Raw genomic sequence first — 15,356 nt, 5'->3', positions numbered from 1 at the left:
ACAAACACGTACACCGCATAGGCCTTGCCACACATACACAATCGGCGGCAATAAAGTAAGCTGGAAGTGCAAACACACACACACACACACCATGCATGCTCTGCACTCCAGGAGAAGACCGCATTAACTCACCCACCTACATATAAATATGATGGATATTTCTGCGTGTGTGAGTGAACCCCATCTCAGCCCTATCACCCCCGTGACAGACACAGTGCCACAGAAATGTCTTGGGGCGCCTCGCCCAATGTCTTGACAATAGTCTCAGTGTGTGTGAGTGACAGAGAGTGGCTCGGGGACACAGAGGGGGCGTTATACTGGATAGACGACACGCACGCACACACACACACACACATGCGTAGACACACACGCACACACATTAAAGAGAGAAGACAGTGCACTCTTTCTCTCCCTCTGCGCTATTTCTCATTCCCTCTCTCCCTGACGCAGAGAGACTCAATCATTCTCACACTCTGTCTCCTTTGACGCAGAGGAAAAACATAAAACAACTGCCCCCTCCCTCTCTCTCTCTCTCTCTCTCTCTCTCTCTCTCTCTCTTTTTCTGTGTGTGTGTGTGTGTGCGTGCGTGTGCAAATGCAGGACTGTATAATTAATATGGCTTTCATTTTCTTTGAGCTATGAAGTATGCTTTTGGTATGCAAACAGACTTCTTGCATGTGAGTGTGCGTGTCTGTGTGTGACTGTGTGCTGTTCGATACACCAGAGACCGAGTGCAGAGTCGGGCCATTGAGCGGAAGGAGAAGGAAGGAGGAGAGTTAATGAGAAAGCAGATGAGAATCCAACCCGTCCCCATCGATAACCTCACACCACACTTCAAGCATATACGTACATTGGCTCCATTTTTGAAATCCCCTTTGAAAATTATGGTTCAGCATTAGGGTTAAGAAATGACTTCAGTGAAGTCGTATCCAGCAGAGTTTCAGAGAGCTGAGCCTCTGCTGAGGAGTCGGCCTGATTATTATGCGACTCCTGGCATTAAATAAAATGTTTAAAAATGCTAATTATTCCACAGCTACTGCGGTAAAAGAGTTAAGCTGCAGCTGACTAACATAATGTTTGTTGCATACTTAAACTACAGGTATATACTGCACTAATTAGTTATAATGGGATGTATATTCTCTTATCAGTACATTAATATATGTCGACCTCAGCTGGTAGCATAGCCTTATAGTGTGTCATTGGGGGATATAAGGATTTAACGAATGTATAATATAACCATGTTTATATATATATATATATATATATATATATATATATAGAGTTCATGTTGAGACATCAAGAGTAGGGATTCCTTTGCTTTTAGGTCTTCAGAGAACAACTGTGGGACAACAACTATCGATTCTTTTCATTATTGATTTATTTTTTCGATTAATTGATTAATGATTTGGCCTTTAAATGTCAGAAAATCATTAAAAATTCCAAGTTTACTATGCCAAAGTGCTTATTTTATCCAACACAACAGTCCAAAACCCTGAAAGATTTTCAGTTTACTATCATAGAAGATTAAGAAAATCTGAAAATATTCACATCTCTGAAACTACTGCCTGTGAATTTTTGGCATTTTGCTTTGAAAAATGAGTTAAACAATTAACTGATTGGCAAAATTGTGAATGATTGAGGGTTTTTTTCAGCAAAAAATCGAGGTGAATAATCATTTCAGCTCTGAACTACTTGTATTGTGTCTCTAAGTGTATCTCTAAAAGACAAACAGTCTTGTTTTCAACTCCTTCATCCTTCACTTCGTCTGAAAACTGAAAAATCACCAAGATATATGGCTTTTATGGGACAGCAATAAGACTTCTAATGTACATAATATTTGCATGACTTCACAGTGTGCACTGAAAAGCTCAAACTTTGAATCAAGCACTTTGTAGATGTAAGTGCACTAACTAATGTCTACACAAGTTAGGGCGTGCAGTGTGTAAATTGGTTTTCCTCAGACTCACACTCTACATAAAGCCCCATATGGGAGCAGGGAATGAATTATTAAACCATTCATAATGATCATGCCATGTGAGAGTAACACTGCTTTGTAAAAGTCACGCACATGAAAATAACACTAGCTTCTTTGATATTCAATTACTAGTTTAGTCAATAATTTTAAATTCAACGTTTGATCACCCTGGAAACGGCACTGCTGCTGCTGCTGCTGCTGCTTTGTGGTTGAGATCTACTTAAAATGTGGCCAAGCGGCACGCTTGACTTCTGCCTTTTAGAAAATTCTCCCAAAAAAAAAGAGTGAAAAAAAGAAACACCCATGGAGAGCATGTTGAGGTGAAATTGTCGATTCAACATATTTTTGATGGAAGGCTCCCTGCAACGGCTCTGCTGGATTTAAAAGGGCCGTCGTCAGCAAAGGCCGGCATTAAGAAACACTCTCACACATCTAATTCTAATCAAAGCCTGCTCTTTTTAACAGCCGTGAAAGCTTTCATGTTAACACGACACCGCGACCAAAGCTTTATTCACGCTTTTAAAAGGGACTGACCGGTCAATGAGTGCGCGTGTGTGCCTGCACCTGACAATGCACCATATCTGTGTCAACACACTCTATCCTTGCGTCTCATCTTACCGGTGATACTGTGTGTGACTCCCCCAACCATGCATAAATTGTCAGTGATCCCCACTTACACTGTGTAAGCCTGTGTGTTTGTGTGTATGTCTGTATGCATGCGCGCAGGGATGTGTATATTTTCCAAACCATCTCAGGTTGTCGGCTCAGATGCGAGCGTTCTTTTATCCAGCCAATTAAAGGTTGCCATTTCATCCCCATGGAAACCTGTTTGGGGCTCTAATTGGCAGATAGATTTGCATGACTTTGATTAAATTTTTTTTTGTGTGTGCTTGTGTTTAAGTTTGTGTGTCTGTGGATCTGAGTAACGTTCACTAAGAGTGTGTTGTTTTTGTTGGTTTCTTTTCCCTTTTTTTCAACTGACTCGAAATGTTTCAACTAACAAGTGGGCTGCCATCTTCATAATATCTCTGTATTTGTGAAACAGGAGAACGGAGCCTCTTAAATAATGCATGTCTGACTTGTACCTGTGCGGTGTTGACCCATTAAGAACCATCCTTGCTGTAATGCTGTGCAATTACTGTGCTGTGTTAGGAGCAAGCCATTGATTTAAAGTGCAGTTTAATTTATCAAAGTTCAGCTTGTTTTGGTTTTGGAGTGTCTGTATCTAGACGGGTAAAAAACCCTGTTATTGTACATATGGATGATGCAGGTGGTAGTTGAAGTTATTCATTTGTAATGTCCAAGGGAAAGATTTAAAAGTAGTGATATGTGAGCGCGTGATTATGTAGTGTGTGTGTGTGTGTGTGTGTGTGTGTCAAACAGGTCAAACTATTTTAATGCCTGTGTTTGAAGGCACCAGGGGGGTTTTCTCTGAAGGCTTGACCGGCTAGTTCTTGTAGTTCAGCTCTACCTGTTTCTGATTGTGTGTGAGTGTGCATGTGCATGTATAGGTGGGTGTCTCTTATCTGGTCTATTTGAACAGACAAGTGGGGCTGAACAAGGATCAAAACACACACACACACACACACACACACACACATAATCTGACACATACATGCACACATACAATGAGCGAGGCTTGGGTCAATGGTATAATATAGAGCATCGCTGCAGGCAGAGCCCTGCCCACTCAGATTTATGTAACTTCTTCGACAGGGCAGGTAGAAAGCTCTCATTCTCTCTCTCTCTCTCTCTCTCTCTCTCTCTCTCTCTCTCTCTCTCTCTCACACACACACACACACACACACACAGACACACACACACACACACACCAAAATAGCCCAAAGAGTCTGAGCTGGCTTTACTCGCAGAGTGAAGCTCCCTCCCTCCTCTCCTGTCTTCTTCTAACCCTAGACCCACATACCTCATTTCTGTCTTTTTCATCCCACCTCCTCCTTCTCGACACTCTCTCCATCAGCTTTCCACCCCTAGGCGATACCTAAGAACACATTTTGTAGCTTCACATCTCCCCCTACCACTCACTGAAGCTTCGCCTTCTCTTCCCAGTCGCCTTATTTCTCTTCATCTCCCTGCTCATAACCCCGACTGCTCCTCCCCCACCACCACCATCCCCTTTTTTTCTAAGCCATGGGTGCTGACCAGGAATTTCTTTTCTCCTCTTCCACTCATTTTCTGCCTCTTACTCTCCCCCTTTCTCTTCCCCTATCTCCATCTTGATCTTCTGATTTATCTATCTTCCACCAACAATTCTAAAACAGATGGCTACACTTAGCCCGGGGCAAAAACATTGGCTTTGGACTACAGCGCTACCAGGGCCAGTCTTTCACACTCATGCAAGATCTAATAAGCTGATATCCGGCGAGAAATGTGCTCTGATTCGCCAGCAGCAAAAATGCATAAACCATATTGCACAGTGCAGATATTCACACCTTAGGCTCATTCCTTGGTAGCATGCTTAATTTTATCCAATCAGAAAAAATGAAAAGCAAAGATTAAAGCTGACTTTAACTACGGTCTAAAAAGGAAGGAGAGGGAAGGAGGGAGAGGAAAATGAAAAGGGTTGTTAAGAGCCATTTGTAAAATTTAAAGAAACTATTAAGTGTTATTAAAAAAAAGTTTGGAACCATTAAAAAACACGTTTTGAAAAGATGGATCCAGATGGAGAGTGATGAAAAGAGATGAAACCACTTAGGGAGAACAGAGAGATCAATCAGAGGGAAGACAGACGGTGGAGGATGTGTGTGTGGTGGAGGATGTGTGTGTGGGGGAGGGGGGCAGACATTGGGGATGGAGGGTTTGAATGAGACACTTTTTTTATTGGATGAGTTACAGAGCACTGAGTTCAGAAGCAGACAGTGCAGGCGACTAGACTATGGAATATTCAATCATTCATAATGGTTTGCTTGAAAACAGAGTTTTGTTCTTGTTATCTTTTCTTTTCTTTTACGTTTGTACCTGTAATGTCTGTTTTGAAAGTTTGTATATTCAGGTCTGTGCTTGTGGGCTTAATTCTTTTAATTTTGAACATCAGGTTTCTGCCTTTTGCTAATTTGTACATTCAGTCCCATGGCTTCAAGCTTAATTCTACAACCTGTGAGGTAAAAACAATCATGTGCAGACGTCTGTCTGCATGTTCACAGACTTCTGACAGCTTTACTAGGTGGTGAGGTTTGGTATGGTTATCTTTAAAGACAACAGATGGTCCACAGAGATTCCAGATAGATGTCTAACTAATGATGTCACAGAACCAGGTAAAAGACGTGACCCTATAACAGAGGCCTCAGTGTGGTTACTGTAAAATGATGCCTCTGCTTCAATCACACCCACTGTATGCATTTAATGGCCAGCGGGGCGGAGGTGATATAGTAAGGAATGGTTTGAACTTCTCTGTGAAGCTATATTCTATAATTCTTCACACTGCTATTACTGTCACGCTTTGTGTGTACAACTAAGGGCAACATCATAAACGCCTTGGAGGAGAAGTGTGTAAATATATAAATAATTTGGCCTTTAGACATGGTCGGACGAAACTTTTTACCGCATAACTTGACAACTTTGAAGCCATTGAGCCAAATGCACAAACTCACACGTTTACAGACAGAAACCTAAATGTTGATACCCGCAAGCACACACCACAATATATAAACTTTCAGAACAGAGTTCACAGCTACAGCCTTACATGTACAAGCCTATAAATCTAAGATGACAAGTACAAAACGTTATTTTCAGCGTATCTTTAACAAAATTAAGCATATAATATTATGTCAATATTGTGATATAATAAAAGTCACTCACGTACTGCCCACTGCGCTGATATCTGCAACATCCACTAGCAAGGTAAACAAAATTTAAAATCACTTCAGCTCTCGTCACTTCAGTTCGAGTTGCTCTCAATCCGACTCGTTTCCATACAATTTGAATTATGTAATTGAGCTGAGTTGGGCTGAGTCCAATTCCGTTCAATTCAAAATCCATTCAACTCAATTTAATTCAGCCCAACTCAATACCACTTAATCCACTGAAGATTCTTTTGTGTAGGTGGATAAAACCAGTCAAAGGGCTACTAAGCTGTCTAGAATCCCTGTCTAGTGTGAGAAAGAACGCTTTTGTTTAGCAATATTGGGTAAAATTGCTCAACCCACAGACAGCCATTAAGGTAATGCTGTAAGGCAGATGAGCTGAATGCAGAGCTGCTCAATACAGAGAAGAGTCTTCAAGAAGCAAATAAAAGGAAGCATCTCAGCGAGGGGCTTGCTATGTAGGTCTTTGTGTGTGTTCAAGTGTGTGCGCGTGTGTCGGGGAGTTAAGAGAGAGTGTGTTTGTAAGCCTCTACGATGTGTGCGATTCTAGGAGACAGTGTGTGCCCGGGCTTGTGCATGTGATTCGATCCGGAGGGAATGGAAGAAGAAACTGATGTAAGAGCCGGAAAACTTTCCCCTCCGCTCGTGTGTCATCATATTCTTATCAGAGTTCGTCGGCTTGCGGTGAAAAGCGCATATGCATAAGGATCTGGGAGGGTGTGTAATTATGTGCTATTATGTACACACAAGAGCGTGTTTCAGTGGGCACGTCTGCGCGTGTTAAAATCACACGTCCGACAGTGTCTGCTGTGCGTGTCCCTGCCTCAGCTTGTCTGCGTGTGTGTGCATGTGTGTGTGTGTGTGTGTGTGTGTGTGTGTGTGGGAATGACATTCCCACATTCCTGCCATTTCACAGAGCGCTTGAAACAAAAGCTGAAGGGAGGAGTTGTTAACAAAGTAACATTATCAGCTCAACAGCCTGTCTGTATTATCTTGTGTGGTAAACAGCCAAGACAGACAGGGGACTTCCAATCACATTCCAGCTCTGGGTGACCTTGATGTGTGAGGAAACAGACAATCTCACTCCCTCTGCCTCCCGCAATCTCACTCCCTCTGATTCTCCTCTCGCTTTGTCTTGCTGTCTTTGTCCTGCTGTCCTGAGCTCTCCCACATGGAAACACACACACACATCTTTGCTTTAATGAATTTGTGAGGACGTTCCTCTGACTTTCATTCCATGACTCCTCAAAACTAATCTCAACCCTCACCACTACATGCCTCCAATTACCTTTACCTTGATCAAAACATCACTTTTGAGGTCTCATCATTTGGACTTACACCTTGTCTAGTCTGGTCGCATAGTGAAAGCAGCATGTCAGCACAGCAACAGTAGCTGCAGTCTTCCATCACTTTCTACACTGGGTGCACTCAGCTGCAGCACTGCTGTGCAATCGGAAAGGTTTATAACAACGCTCACAGCCCAATACACAGTCAGAAGTCAGAAGAAAATACAGGTAAAATTGTTGCTTCAAGATGCAGCTAACGCCGGTTTCAGACTACACAGTATCAGCCTGATAACAGCCTGATCTGACAGTGTTGGGCCCGACAATGGATCATTTTATCCCATGTAGTGTATCATAGTGGACGACCACCGACACTGCATCTGGGATGCCTCATGACATCCAGACAATTTTTTTTTTGCCTTCTCTCGCCAATGTGAGAATGACAAATTCCACGTCGTGTTCTGTGACGTTGACCAACAGAAACACAGTGTGCTCTCCTGTACACACCTGTGAACATGGCGAAGCGACAGAGGAATGATGTTGTTGGTGCTGCTGGGTGGAAGTGTAAAACAGAGGTCACAGCCGTGTTTTTCTTCCTTTTTTTCCAAACACGAGACATCCAGTATTATACACACCACTTTCACAAGTCATTGTTTGTTAACATTAGTGTGTCCAGAATTTATCAAAAAATATTTGGTAACCATAGTAACACAGATGTGGGGAGTTTTTCCACATTTGTTATTAAAAACATAGTAAAACTTAATTATTCATGATTTACAGTACAACAGATGAGGTCCAGTAGCAGTGTTAATTAATAATGCTCACAATCAGCAATTGCTTTAAAGAGCTCTTTCTGACCACCAGAGAGGATAAATAAAGCCAAAATTGCAAAGCTGTGCAGCTTGACTTGTGGCCAGTTACCAGAATAAATGGTGCTTTCCTGTGGCAGAATGACAGATTGACTAAACCGTTAAATGAAAAGAAAGTCAGTCAAAGTGATTTCCTGTTTGCCATTCTTGGTTCGTTTGTATTAAGTTGAACACAAAATGAATTAGAACAAAAAGGCACCAATGCTTGATGATTTTCTTTGGTCTGGACCAATTGAACTAGCTATGAACCATTGAACTATATCCTGATCCTAGTGAAGCGGAAAATCAGTGTTTACAGGGTAAGCATGTGTTCCACCTCTACAACTGAGCATCTAACACAAACACACATCTGCGTCCATTTTCCAGTAATGTTTGAACCATCTTCTCTCATCATCTATACCTCTCTCTCTCTCTCTGTCTCTCTCTGTCTCTCTCTCACTTCTTTCTGTCTGGCTCATGTTCCCTCTCTGATGCCCACTGACTCTCACCTCCTCCCTGTCCCCTCCCCTCACTCTTTGTCTCCAGGTCAGTAGATCAGTTTTCAGTCTGGCTCGTTGGGCGATCCCCGCTTTGGTTACCTCGTCCTTCTCACCTCTCGCTTACCCCCACCTCCTCACCTCCCCATCTACTCACCCCGTGAGCATATGGCCGGCTGCGCGGCCTGAACTTGCGATGGCTTTTAATAAATACATCAGTGTTGGTATCATCATGACAGGGGTCATGGGTTGGTTACAGTGTGTGTGTGTGTGTGTGCAACAGAGAGAAAGAGGGAGGGGTGAGAGTGTGTGTCTGTGTATGTGTGTGTGTGTGTGTGTGTGTGTGTGTGTCTCTGTTTGTTTCTGGTTGACAGTGCCTTCACCCCTATGACCCTAATGCACGCAGCATGTTATCACAGAAGGTGTATGTGTGGAAGCGTTCATGTGGCATGCCTGAGTGCATGGAGGGTTGAGTGTGAGTCTATGACAGACGCTCATCATATTTAATCCTGGAGGGATTTCGTTGAAATGAAAAGCTGCTTTTCAATTTTATAATCCAGTAGACCTAATCTCTCCGCCAGCGCGCGTCCATACAGTCCAATTAGATGGACAAGACTGGCCGGATGAGTCCTATTCACCACACACTCATCTCCATAGCCTGTCCTTGCTGTGTCAACACTGTGGCACCCCACGTCGTGACAGTCCAGTGCTGACCTTCACCAAGCGTTGGGAAACTGTGCAATGCACAAAAAACTGCGCTGTCAACCCACTTGTTTCTACTGCAGTCTTGGCCTTGTAAACGGCACATTGATTAGGATGTGTGTGTGTGTGTGTGGATGTGAGTGTGTGTGTCTGGTTCGATTCAGCCTTTGTGGCACCGCACTCTCACCCGCCCCCACACACACGCTGGTTCCAGAGAGAAAAAGTGCTCACTACAGTAAAAGAAGAAGTCGCACTAGTGAAAACGCTGAGTCGATTCATTGTCAGAGGTCAGTGTGGTGCAGGGAAGACGCCAAGGTAGCAGCGGTTGGGTGTTCAGATTTATGGCCACGCATATGGCAAAGGAGGCGGGAGAACGACAGAAAGGAACAAAGGGTCAAAAGGAGAGGAAAAAATAAAGGAAAGGACAGTGCAAAGTGCTCATCGAGATAACCTGCAAAATAAAAATAAAAACCAGAGAAAGCTGAAACATAAATTTCAAACAACCACTATGACCTTTGTTGTGGTTGGACAGCAGAAAGGAAAAACAGTTTTGTGGTGGAGTGTGTGTTATGTGCGTGCGTGGCCGTGGTTAGAGAGTAGAACGAGGCCACTTTGCCCATATTGACTGCAGTGCCATGTGACTGCTGTGATCATTAATGTGTCCTGATGCCAACGGGTATCCTGATGACCCACATCTCAGCAGTCCACTCTCACTGTCTGGCTGCCACCCAAACCGGACCTCTCTCTCTCTCTCTCTCTCTCTCTCTCTCTCTCTCTCACTCACTCACTCACTCTTCCTGCCTCTCCCTACTTGGAAGCACGTACTCCGACCTTCTCCTTTACACTTTCTCCATCAGCATTAGGGCTGGGTATCGAACCTCAATACTTTCGGGTACTTACCAAAATGTGTCTGTGGCACTGGGTGTCAAAAACTACCAAAGTACCAAACATTGGCCTCAAATGTCAGATTTGTAGACACAATATTAGACTTTATTTTAGACTTAAATGTATTTATTTATTTTCTGCTTGTAGTGAGATAACATTTAATATTCAAGAATGTTGGCTTCTTTTGTTAAATGAAAAGTATAATTTTCTTATCTGTCAGTAAAAGTCAGTAATCATATTGGCACTAACATCAAGAAATTTCAGATGATACCCACCCCTAATCAAAATACAATACAAAAACATATAAGACCCCCCCCCCTTTCTTTTTACTGGCTCACACTGCCTTTTCTCTATTACTTCCCCTTCAGCAAACCTCTATATCTCAATCCTGCTCTCTTGAGTATACATCCCCTCTCTCCCTCTCTTACACTCTTTTCCCCTGTTCCCCTATTCCTTTTTATATTTATTCATGCCCATTGATATGGATATCCTCCCTCTCCCTCTCGTCTGTGAACAATTTAGATTTAAAAAAGATCCAACACCATTGACTGAGCTGTTTTATCATCTTGTTGCCTTTCTGATGCAATCTTGCTCTTCATCCATGACGGCCAGTTTGTATTACTTGCCTTTTTTTCTTTTTTTTTTCCCTATTTGGAGTACCCTCGTTGATCTGATGATGTGCTGACTTCAGATGAACAGTTTTTAGAGTTTTCACTGACCCAGTAAAGTAGCTTTGAAATTTAAAGCCCCCCCCATCTCGTTTACTCCATCTTCCTCCCCTCCTAACCTCCTATAATTCTCTCCCACTCCCGATCTAATGCTATTCCAAATTCTGTCAGCGTCCCAGTTCCTACATTTGGCACATACTCGCCACCTATTACTCCCTGAGTCTATCTCTCACTTGCACTCACATATAAAATGCATATGTCTTCATGAAATAAGCAGTCCCTCAAGCACAGTGACAGGCACCCACCAACACAAACCTACTAATGTTGCCAAACTGTTCAAGTTAACAAATTCTGACACGTATGTCAACACAGTCACAAGCACCCAAAGTCTTAGACACATGCACACACACACACACACACACACACACACACACACACACACACACACACACACACACATATAAGGCTGTGTATGAAACCACTCGCTGTTGGATATTTTTTTTTTGGGGGGGGGGGGGCGAGGGGGCACACTCCACTGCAGAAGAGGAGTTAATTACCCCATACGATCAATAATTCATTACACTGTCAGTTTGTGTGTCTGCGAGTTTCTGTATGTGTGCTGGCATGTTTTGAGTACACGTAAGCATGAACACCAAACTCTCCCAGTAAGCACTTTCTTTCCCTGGGAACGGCAGATTAAGAGGATTGACTTCGTAATGGATTAACCTCTGGAGTGTGTGTGCGTATGTGGATGCATAGTGTGTATGTGTGTGTGTGTGTGTGTGTGTGTGTGTGTGTGTGTGTTGAGCAGGATCAGAGAGCCCATGTATGAATTGATTAGCCTAAGAAGCTCCTCTCCTTCCCTTTTAATGACCACATCAGCACTTTTTCACCACAGGGAGGATAAATGTAGAGCTGTCCGTCAAGGAAATGAGACACCGCCCCCTTAAGAAGGGTTAGCTGTCACTCAAACATCACTCTTGGGAGCACTCCCCATGGACTAGGGAGACCCTGCTGTGTCAGTGTGTCTACGATGATAGATGGTGCCTGTGTATGTGTGTGTATTAGTCTGTGTGTGGGTAGAGGGGTGAGTGACCGTCTCTATGCAGTATTTATTTGTCAGCAGGACATCAGCTTTTAACTGCAGCTTCCTGAGCAAACACTAAAGCCAGTGCATCCATTATCTATGCAACTGATACTGTGTACAGAATAAACATATATGCTAAATGGAATAAAGATAACAGCTTGACGAGGGAAACAGAAACACAAAATGACCAATTACCCTGTCGGAGGCAACTATTCGCCCACTCCCTCTCTGTCCGTAGTCCAACTGAACTCCTCAGGGGTTCTTACACATGGTCATATGTGCACACGCACGCAGTTACGCATGTATACACACATGCACATTCACATATTGTTCGGCTACAGTAGGGGGTTGACTCATGTCCCCCGCATTAGATCTTGCTAAACAGAGGACTGACGTTTGACACGGAGCACACACACACTCTGACAGCAGGGTACCGTCACACTGCTCACAGGCTTAGGATGCTGACACAGACACACAAGCGTGTGTGTGCTTGCGTGTGCACACACTGACAGCTATTTTGTGCAGATAAAAAGGTGTTTAGACGTTAGCGACGGGGTGTGTGGTACAGTATGTCAGCAGATGTATGAGTAAGAGGAGATGAAGCCGGGGAGGAGGAAGAGGAGGAGACAGATATCAGGAGCCAAAGAGCGGACAAAGTGTCAGAAAGAGCTGACTGAGATTTTTAAGATTTAAATAAAGACGGGATAGAGCAAACCAACATTGAGGATCCATAGAGACTACGTCATCCCAGTCCCTTCCCAGAGCTCCTACCTGTTTGCTGTACTTGTTCCCAGTCTGGCAGCCATACTCTGAGCACTGGTCAGATCCCAGAGACATGGCATCTGCATTGCCACTGCCCCCACTACTGCTGCTGCTGGAGCCGGCACTCCCCACACAACCCCCACTGCCCACAAAGGTGTTGGAGGGAGGCAGGTCCTGGACCGCCTGGTGCTTCTTTCCCTCGGCTGGGGGGGAGTGGGGCTGGAGATTCACTGCTGGGAGAGGTGAGCTGGATTTGTAGTGCCTGGCCAGATCTGGGCTTGACTGGTGTCTCCTGCCACCGCCCATCCGTGGGCTGCCGGGGTCACCATCCACAACACAGTAGCGGGCTGCCAGGCGCTCACTAGCACTGCTCAAATCCTCCTCGTCGTCATCATTGGCATGGCGACGCAGCCCGTTGACCGTGACGATACCGCTGTAAAGCGATCTGTCTGACTTCCCTCCTCCTGCAGCTGCACTTCCGCCACTTCCGTTGCGCTTGTCCCGCCGTGGTTTGCGTCCGCGGTCTGATCCCCTGCCGCGGCCGGCCTGTGGTTGAGCCCCTGGAGGACTGAAGAAGTCTTCCTCTGGCTCCTTCTTACCGGCCTCGTAGCCATTCTTGCCCTGGGCGCCACACTGCCGAGCTGTGACCACAAGGAGGATAACCAGAATGACCGCTGCAGCTCCTGCCAGGACACCGATAGCTACACTGAGGCGCTGCTTCCCTAATGCACGCTCGCTGTCTGGATCCCCTGCGATGTCCAGTGACAGTGGAGCCATCAAGCTTCGGGCCACCTGGGGTGAGAGGGAGAGACAAGAGGAACGAGATAGAGAGAAGATGTAGGGAGAAGGAGGAAAAGCAACAAAAAGAGAGAAACCATCAATGAGAAAAAAAGTCCAAAACACGGCGACTGTAAAGGATGACACAGTGGGTGTGAGCCACAGAGAAACATCAAACAGCATCTTCAACTTAATTAAACTCATCACTGCGTTTTAGTAGGGGAGCTTCTCCATTATTCCCAGACACATAGCGTGTCACTAAATATATAATTGCTCTTGCTTCCTAGTTGCAGCATTTCAAGTTGTGTCTGTAATTCTCCACTTGTGATCTCGCATCATCTGCACTGGTACAGGAAATGCCTAGGATTATGCTTTTTAAAGCTGATTAAAAGAATAAAAGGAAACTTTAGACATTGAGGTCAGGGACGGTTAGAAGGGGGAAAGTAGGAGAAACAGTCAATAAATGTGCAATAAAGAGGCAAGAGACATGCTATGACTACATCCCCACACAAACACATCTACTGTCTCATCAATGAACAATGTCCCTATTGTAAATGTTAGCGTAGGCGTGGATTTGTTAAGGATTTGCTATCACAAATTTTTGCACTGAGAATTGGATGGACAGACAGATAGAAGGCTACTGTAAATATGTGTTCTCCATGGATATCATTTTTAGAGCCATTTTCCTTTTGTCTCTATTTGGCCTTGGGTTTGTTGTTCTGTTAAGCATAATATTTTTTTGATGCAAGGCAAATCCATGCTAATCCATTTTGATCAATATATAGGTTACACTTCTATTGTAACACATTATTTTGTATTTGGGTTTAAGATGGAGGAGACAAATAACATTGATCTTCCGTTATGAACAAGGGGCTTGGGGCACACGCACACACGCATGCTCTGAGTTTGTACACTAATAAAAGGATCATTACAAGAAAGTGGGTTATGCTGAAGCACAAACACAGCCATTACTGGTTATGGAGCCTTGCTCGAAAGGAGACAATGAGGCTGTGGAGTTCTGGTCTGCAGAGCCCTGCTGGTAATACGGGGCAGGGTCATGAATCTGAATATATCTAATCAATACATAGCAGCTATGTTGGGAGAATCATTATGCAGAGACAAAATATGGAAAGAAATGTATGCATGCACCTACACGAGCCCACAAGCTGTCCGCTAGTGAGACAACTAATTCTGCAGCCTTGACACCTCGTCTCGGAGCTCATACGACAATTCCTTTGGCCTGTCAAGGCTGGAAATTATATACTCATGTAATCCCCACTGCCTTAAGAATGGTGGGTAATAAGACTTGCAGGAAGAAACGGGAGACACACAGAGAGTGAAGGTGAGAGAGAGAGAAGTTAAAAAAAAAACCCCATGGTTTGCAATAATCAAATAAAATAACCACAGTATAACTTGGAGTATTGGTAACACTGCAGAGAGTGCTGCTCACTCAGCTGCACCGTATAACTTGCTTATTGCATTATCCAAGACATATTAGGCTTAGACTTATGTAGAGCCACATTATTCACTCTCACTTCTCGTCACCCCCAAGCTAAGAATGGGACCGTGTTATATTTCATTGTTTCATCACCATCTATCTCTGGGTTAAGTTTCATTGTTTTTGAGAGAGTTGTGTTGGTTCTATTCCATTATTCTGCTTCCATTGCAGAGGGCCTCTCCGCCAGGCTCCGCTCTCCCCTCAGCCCCCATTGTTCTTCTTGCCTGCAGTATTCCTTTCCATTCTCATTCTGCCGGGCATCTTTCACTGTCTGCTGTATTGTGTGCGCAACACAGGGCGAGAAAATTGCGATGCAGTGCCATATGTACGTATACTATGTGACAGTGTAAGTTTGTGAATGTTTGAGAGTCTGCGTGCAGGCATATGTGACAGAGAGAAGCAAGTGTAAGGTGTATGTTTGTGAGTCAAGTCACTCGTGTGTGTGTGTGCATGTGAGACGAAGAGACACTACACTGAGTGCAAGCTATGTATAGCCGTTCCAAGTGCAGGTGTATATACTGTGAGTGTGTACAGGCACGCGCAGGACAGTTAA

The 15,356-nt window shown here is 44.2% G+C and overlaps 1 protein-coding gene across 1 annotated transcript in view; it reads right to left on the bottom strand.

Moving 5' to 3' along the window:
* pcdh7a (protocadherin 7a) overlaps positions 1 to 15,356 on the bottom strand; it is a 36,881-nt gene that overhangs the window by 13,873 nt on the left and 7,652 nt on the right. Inside the window, exons 4-5 of the mRNA XM_070912239.1 lie at positions 12,666 to 13,320; positions 12,538 to 12,608 (exon numbers count right to left, since the gene is read on the bottom strand). Coding sequence (XP_070768340.1) covers positions 12,538 to 12,608; positions 12,666 to 13,320 — 726 coding nt within the window. The remainder of the gene's footprint in view (positions 1 to 12,537; positions 12,609 to 12,665; positions 13,321 to 15,356) is intronic.

Source organism: Enoplosus armatus, chromosome 2, assembly GCF_043641665.1.
Source record: "Enoplosus armatus isolate fEnoArm2 chromosome 2, fEnoArm2.hap1, whole genome shotgun sequence".
Taxonomy (NCBI): domain Eukaryota; kingdom Metazoa; phylum Chordata; class Actinopteri; order Centrarchiformes; family Enoplosidae; genus Enoplosus; species Enoplosus armatus.
Note: the sequence above shows the minus strand (reverse complement) of the source record. Positions and strands in the feature narration are given on the sequence as shown.